Raw genomic sequence first — 7,539 nt, 5'->3', positions numbered from 1 at the left:
CTAATGTTTGTATCCATTCCTTGTTTATCTTCTTTTGAGTCTGTGTTCACAGTTGATCACCTTATAGTAAGCCATGATACTTTCATACTATTCCATTACCTGATAGAAAGAAACTTCACAGTGAATTCAAAGAAAAGACACAAAAAACTTTTGCTAAAGATGTCCTATATACATATATATAATATTTTATTTTAAAATGTCATGGAGCATATACATTTCTTTAGCTTTTTCCAGGGGACATTGCACCTAAGTTTCCAAACACACAAAATAGATCCCCTTTACTAAACAGTTTTCATTTTTGGGTTACAAAAGTCAATGTTTCACAATCACGAAGCAATAAAGGTACATGGTTTTGAAACCACTTCCAGGCAGAGTCCTCTCGTTCACTGTATGCAGGATAATTCTGGAAACATTCCTTATAAATGATTTCCACCATGGGCCTTCCTGGGTCTCCAGAAGAAACAAAGAAAATTGGAGGCAAAACAGGAGTAAAAGGGTAACCTCAGGACTCCCCGAACAAACACGAAGTACTCATGGGCTGTTGGAAGAGGGGGGAACACAGGGTGTTCGTTCTTCCAGTACATCACAGTAGGAAGCAACGGCACATTCACAGCCCGATTTGGTCACTGTCTACCAGGTCGCTACATGAACAAAACTTCATCTAAAACGCAGAGGAAAAATGAAAGCTATTTACACAGATAACATCGTGGATTAGAAAGAGCAGTCCACCCCAGACTGGTGTTCACATCTGACAAAGAGCCGTGGGTGCTCATGTAGTGTCCTTTCACAATTCCCAGTGCACACACACATGTCCCATCACCCACGCAAGGCCAAAGTGTGCCTAGAGAGGTGAGCTGTGGCATGCAGGCTGCAGCAGCTCCCTGCAGTTCCAAGTCCTCAAAGATCTAAGATCCTTACCTAAAATTCTGTCCTGTGACCAGAGACTGCTTTTCTGTGTTCTTAGATCTGCTAACTTTAGGGTCAGCTTGGTTGTCCTTTGCATAGACGATGACTCTCATTCCTTTCTTAAAGTGTCCCAGAAGAACCAACTTACTGAAAATAGAACCTCATCAAAGCTAAACATATTGACTATGATAACAGTGGAGCTGCTGGGTCACTTACGGAAAGGCTAGATCATCAAACTGGTGGGAAGAAAACCATTGACCACTGGTGGCTTTATACATAAAGCTGATCAGGAGATGAGGAAGGAGGTGAAGAAGCAGACAGACATCAAGAGGAGAATCAGAATTTTAAAGATGCAGGAGACTTCTCCCAAGTGTTTCCATGTTAATGCTGTCGGTACACCGAAAATCAAATCAAAACAAAACAAAACAAACAAAAAAACTTCTGTCCAAATGGCCAAGATCTGAGGCTGAATCTGGGTTCTAGGACTCTCTTTCTTGCTAACCCATATCTGCCTATGGCTATAATTCTCCCCTAGAAGTAAGTGAATACTTGGAGGGAAGAGAAAGAAGAGGTGGGCACAGCTAACTTCACAAAGACCTGTGGAGGTAAGTTGCTAGGAGTTAAAAATTAAACACCTCAAATACTCCAAAGCTGAGCAATAATAAAAAATAACTGAGAGCTCCACTTGTCTAGACTTTGTCCTACTAGACAGCAGAGTACTTGTCCCAGCCCAATGTTCACCTTTGCCTTCCCCCTTTAAGAACAGCAGTTAGGCATAGCCACAGTAGAAGCCCCATTGCCACCCCACCTCTCTGACTGCTGACACTGCTCTGATTTCAGGTGCTATAAGAACAAAGCTTTGGTTGTGGTCTAACACTGCAGTGTTATGGATGCACTGTGAGCTTACTCTCTTTAAGGAAGAGTACCTCTGAATAGTCTGAAGGACAGGGACCAGCCCAACAAAGAGATTTAGAGCTGAAAGAGCCTTTCATTAGAGGAAGTGGCCACACACACCTCGAGACAATTCTAAAGACTTGATTAAGAAATCAAAAGCTTTTTCCTAAACAAGACTTCCTCTGAGGCTATCAGGTCAGGACACGCACATTTGGTTATACATTAGATACACAAGATTTCAGAACCTTGAGTGTGTTGTCTTTTGATCTTACCAGGAATGCTCCACGGGCTAACCTGTTATGGAGACACCAGATACTGATCTGGGATGGCGTGAGTTGGGCCCTGGGTGAGAAACAAGACCCACACCAATAAGCTCAATTCACAGAGCAATTTCAGTGCTGGTTAATTTGGCTACAGGCATTAACTAATCATTTTTTCTACTTTTGATTTATTCACTTCATTTATAATCTTTCTGCCATCCCCTAAAACATAAATATGGCTTTAGCTTGCTACTAAGATCTTTTCACTCAACATAGCTTATGAAAAGAATTCCTGGATATCTAAGTATAGCCAGCAGGACGAAATGCTCAAGATTTTAGGATAATTTGAATAAAAAGTTTCCAGAGTTTTTCCTGAGACATGCGTTGGCAGTAAATGTAATAGTGAATTGAGTAGAAGGCGGTCATGATATCTACTTGAAATTTCAACTCTGGTAGCTTGGAGAAAACTAGAGAAGCTCAAGGTAGGGCCCAGATTGAGGTCCAGGTAAAGGAAAGAACCAGAAGGCAATAGAAACACGGCAAAGCTCTCAAAGGCAGCAGCTTCTTCCATAGAAGACTTTCTCATGTTTCCAGTTGGTATGTAACTTTGAATCAGAGCAGGAGCAGAAAGCCGGTCACACTGCTGTGGGTGCCTGATGGTTTCCTCTTGGCATCATTTTCTGCCAGGGAAGCAATGGTCTACCATAAATTGCTCCTCACAGAGGCACTGGGTAGCTACAGTTTACTGAGAAAGGTGGGAACCCTGGCAGATGAAGAGGACTCTTGACAGGGCAGTAGTCCAATTCTCCCCAGGCAACACTTTGGCAAACACCTGGTGGGTGCATTCCCACAGTACTTCACCTGTCAGTCAAGGTCTCGTTTCCACACTGGAATGAATTCTAGGCTCTGAGCCTTCTCTAAGAAAATAATCTTTAGCTCTAGGAATTCCGGTGATCTACTACTCTGAAGGAAAGGTTCTGATCCTCTCCTTTAAGGAAAGCATTCAATTCAAACAACCTGAGGACTGGAATTGGTTCTCCAGCATTTTGGGAGATGGTACCAATGGCTTTCTTAATTGGGTCAGAAGAGTGTTTTAATTTACACACAATTGTTCAAACAGTGACAACATGCCAGTTGCTCTGCAGGAAGAAGACTAGGTCATTAGATGTTGTTCTACAACATCCCCCAGTTTACAGAGTAGTCTGCCTAGAAGACAAGTGATTTTACAGATCAACTTTGTCATTCCTCCTGGCATGGAAACAGCAGACAGATGTGATGTCCACTGTGTCTGCTCAGGTGAGGACATACAGAGGTGGAATGACAGTGGGAATCGAGGTCTCACTTCTCAGGGGCCCAGGACATACTTACCTGGAGGAGGGACAGGGAGCATAACATGGTAATGACCAGTCAACCCAACTCAAGTTCACTTTCATTAAAGGACCATCCTGAGTGGGCCCTGCACAAAGAAGATGGGGAAAGGGAAACAGCTGCTCCTTGACAGAACTCTGACGCTTCCTCTTTGTTTGGAGTGGCTCTGGGGACAGTTGTGGCCCAAGTAACCTGAATCCTAAATGACCTTTAGTTGAGGTATAGTGAGCTGACAGATACAAGGAGCTTTCCTAAACTGCTCCGTTAACACTGTGTTACATATGTCCACATATGGCAGGTCAAAGAGGGCCAACCGTCCCAGAAATAAAAATCCACTCTCACAGAGAAAGCTCAAGCCATACAAGGGGACCACGGAGGACACTAGAAAGACTGATGGCCCAAATGAACACCCATATTTTCATGAGAACACACTGATTTGGTGAGAAAATGCATCTCAGGAGCAAATGTTACACAACAAAGATAGACTCTGCCATGCAGGGCTCTGCTCCTGTGGCTGCCTGGGTAGTAGGACAGGAGAACATAGGGACATCCCAGCCTGGGCTGGATTTTGGCGCAAAGTCCTCAACAAAAATCTGGATAGTCTAGTCCTGTTCTGTGGAATGGAAAAAGTAAAGACTGAAGAAAAGTCAAAAAGGAAAAAAAAAAATCCCTGCCTCACCTCACCTTCACCACAAAGGAATGGAAAGAGAGAAAGAAAAAGAGAAGGAGGGAGAGAAGGGCAGCAGCAATCCCTGAAATAAATCTTGGGCTTACTAGAAGGTGGGCGCTTCCACTTTCTGAGTCATGGTCCCCAACTTCCCAATGCAGCACTCTTAACCCGTAGAGAAGCTGGCAGCTTGACAGGCAGGAGAGTCTTCTGCCAGTTACACCTGAAAATGGCTGCCCCAGCTACTCTGGATAAAATAAATAGGACATATGTGCCTAAAACAGGCAATGGCCACCTAGGAGGCCCCTGCTAGGAAGCAACAGAAATATAACACTCAGTAGCAGCCTTTGTGTTTTGCTCTTGTTGAGTGTCCAGACCTGTTACTAAAGAAGAAATGAAACCTAAGGGTCATCTTGAAGCATAGCCAGAGGGCTTCTGGCAGCACACACCCCACCTATCTGGAAAGAGATTGCATCATCACTTGGACACAGCTGGGCACTTCCCATTCTGCCCTGCCAAGAGGCAATCCCAGTGTTCTTCCCCTCTGCCCTCCCAATCCCCTGGGCTGTTTTCATGACAGTTTGTTTCCATGTATTAAAGGAATGACATATACAGAAATGTCATCTCCTGAGCCCAGTCGGTCATTAGATATCCGCCATCCTCTGTCTTTCAGCACTCCTCGGGCACGCATCACCAGGTCCTGAGCTGCCAGTGTGTACCTGTGCAGGGAGAGGCAGGATAAGAGAGTCAGTACAGCCTCAGGCAGAAGCTGTGGTCAGGCAAGGCTGGAAAGGAGGAGGCATCACTACAGTTACATAAACAGTTTTCAAATGCTCTTAAAGCTGGAAAAAGCCTAGGTCATTTTCTCCCAAATGTGGGATGCATGTGTGAGATTATTTTTAGGTGATAGATGGACGAGGCATCAAATTCTTTAAATAACTCCGAAAATTATTCTGCTGCTCAGTCCTCTTTTGGTATTTCCGTTTACATAGGGAGAGTCTTGGTTATATGCTATTGTAGTTTATGTTAAAAAGATTGCTCAGGCTCAGAACTTTCCACAGCAAACAGCAGCTAGCTAAAAAAGTGAACAAAAAATTGTTTTCAATATATTTGTTTTTAGGGCTATATTCTTTTTGCGACCAAAGATGGCCACTTTTTGTTTATAGGGATAAATCTTTTATTAAAAAAATTATTATTATTTAAAATTTGCTGTAGAGCATGTGTGCTAACCAGAGAGAGAGAGACAGAGAGATGGAAAGAGAGAAAGCAAGCTGCCAGGGCCAGGACTTGATCCATGGTCAGCCACATGGGAATCAAGGGTTGTAACCACTATGTCACCTGCTGACCTACCTGATTAAGTCTCCTTTTAAAACAAATTTGTTTTAAAAAAGTTGATTTAAAGAAAAAATATATTTTAAGAGAGATTTTTGCTATAGGGTACATGCTCTTGTGAGACAGACAGAAAGCAAGAAATCACCCCCTGGGGGGCGGGTATGGCCATACCATAACCCCTTCTATTCTCCTCTTGAGATTTTGGGCATGCATGCACACATGCCCAGTGTGAGTTTTAAACAACCAGGTCCAGGACTCAAACTGCAGTCAACTACGTGGGAATCCAGCAACATAATCATTATGTCATCTGCTGGTCCCCTAAAGAAAAATATTAATAGTACACATGGCATGGAAATTCAGCAAGAGTGTGAAGGTTTCTTTTGGTAAGTGACTGATAAACCTTGGTGTGTGTGAGCTGTTCCGTTCATCTTTATCAATACTACCCTCTCCTCTAGACCAACAAGCAAGAATGGTGAAGGACCCCTTAAGATCAGCAATGCTGAGGACACTTGAGAAGGCTCCAGGTTCCCATGTTGGAACCTGAGGTTAGAAGTCTCCCTGGGCAGGTGCCTATGTTCCTGATTTTGGCTGGCTGAGACTGGGGGTGGATTGTGGCATGACATTTTTTTTTTTTTAAGTTTTGCTACAGGGTGCATGTGCTCACGGGGGGAGGGGGAGAGAGAATATGAATGAGAATCACCAGGGGAGATAGTCATGCTAGGATCCTTTCTCTTCCATTCTCCTCTTGGGATTGTGGGCACTCACGTACACGCACACGCACATGGTGTGATTTTCAAGCCTCTGGGACTGGGACTCCTACTATGCAGTAAACCATGTGGGATTCAGCTACTTTAATCACCATGGCACCTGCTGGCCCACAGCATGAAATCTTATTGGGGATGCCTCTTAGTTTCACTCTCTGTCTTAGAAGAAATAAACTTAAAAAGAGAATTTTAAAAGAAGTTTGCTCACTGAGATTTAAAGTATGAACTTAAAGAAAAGAGAAAGACGCCAGAAGCTAATGGGCTAACTTGGAAGCTGATTTGGGTGGGTGTGGGCATGGGTGCGTACATTAAAAAAAGGGCAAAAAATGAGACCTAATGATCTCAGAGTGTAAAGATTCAAGTCACAGTTTTGAGAACCAAGTCTACTCCTATAGCCAGGCAGCAGACAGAAGTGTACGGTCCAGGACAGAGGAGAGGATATCAGAGGTAGTACAAAACAAGGCCTTTCCTCCTGGAGGGTCCGTAGCGGGTAGGAGAGAGACCTTTTTTGCTTCCCAGATAGAGAGAATTATAACTTTGAGGCAGAAATCTCCAAGTTATATGTGAAGAAAGATTCAACCAGTTAGTCCTCTGTGAGGGTTCTCCTGAAATAAACAGAAAAGAGCCTTTGGCTAAAGAGCCTATTTAATGTCTCAAAATCCACACCCTGCAGTTCACACTACACTCTGAGGAGCCTCTCCACCCACAGTTACTCTGTGTTAGTATACCTGAGATGCACCTACATCAGGAACAGTCACCAGGAATATCAGAATGACATTTATTTTCCTGGATACTGGCTAAGCTCCGGACCTCTGTGTTTCAGGTTTGGAAACAGTTGCGTCATAAACAGAGGGGATTCTTCTAGTGGAGCCGGAGACACCTGAATCCAGTTCACAAGCAGACTGACATAGAAAATATGACTGACAAGAAAAGAAAAACATTCCAATATGTCACCAAACAAACAAACAAAAACCCTGAAAACCGAGGCTAGCCCATACACAACAGTCAGGTGCTGTTTGCATAGGAAGTTTGATTCCATATGGCTGAGGGTGGTTTGAATCCTGGTCTTGGATGTTTGAAAAACATGCCAGGAACATGTCTATATGGGCAGTGAATCCTGATGGGATGAAGTAATGGAAGAAAAATGACAGCAAAGCCAGGCAGTAGCATGATGGTTAAGGGAGCTGGATCCCTCATCGCTGACTGCATGGTTCGCATCCAGGACTCAGTGACTTGAAAAATGTGCTGGGCGTGTGTGCATGTGTGCCCAAAATCCTGAGAAGAGAATGGCATGGCTATCCCTGCCGCCCCCCCCCCCCCCCCGACAGGGTGTATTTATTTTTCTTTT

General features: G+C 43.8%; 1 protein-coding gene across 1 annotated transcript in view; it reads right to left on the bottom strand.

Annotated features, from left to right (window-relative positions):
- Positions 1 to 1,536: 1,536 nt before the first annotated feature.
- The window catches only part of PPM1H (protein phosphatase, Mg2+/Mn2+ dependent 1H), a gene marked incomplete at its 5' end in the record, with an annotated part of 284,823 nt that continues 278,820 nt past the window's right edge, over positions 1,537 to 7,539 (bottom strand). The window contains 1 exon segment of the mRNA XM_014590036.1: positions 1,537 to 4,814. Coding sequence (XP_014445522.1) covers positions 4,667 to 4,814 — 148 coding nt within the window.

The sequence above is a fragment of the Tupaia chinensis genome, unplaced genomic scaffold (genome assembly GCF_000334495.1).
Source record: "Tupaia chinensis unplaced genomic scaffold, TupChi_1.0 Scaffold000395_1, whole genome shotgun sequence".
NCBI lineage: Eukaryota > Metazoa > Chordata > Mammalia > Scandentia > Tupaiidae > Tupaia > Tupaia belangeri.
Note: the sequence above shows the minus strand (reverse complement) of the source record. Positions and strands in the feature narration are given on the sequence as shown.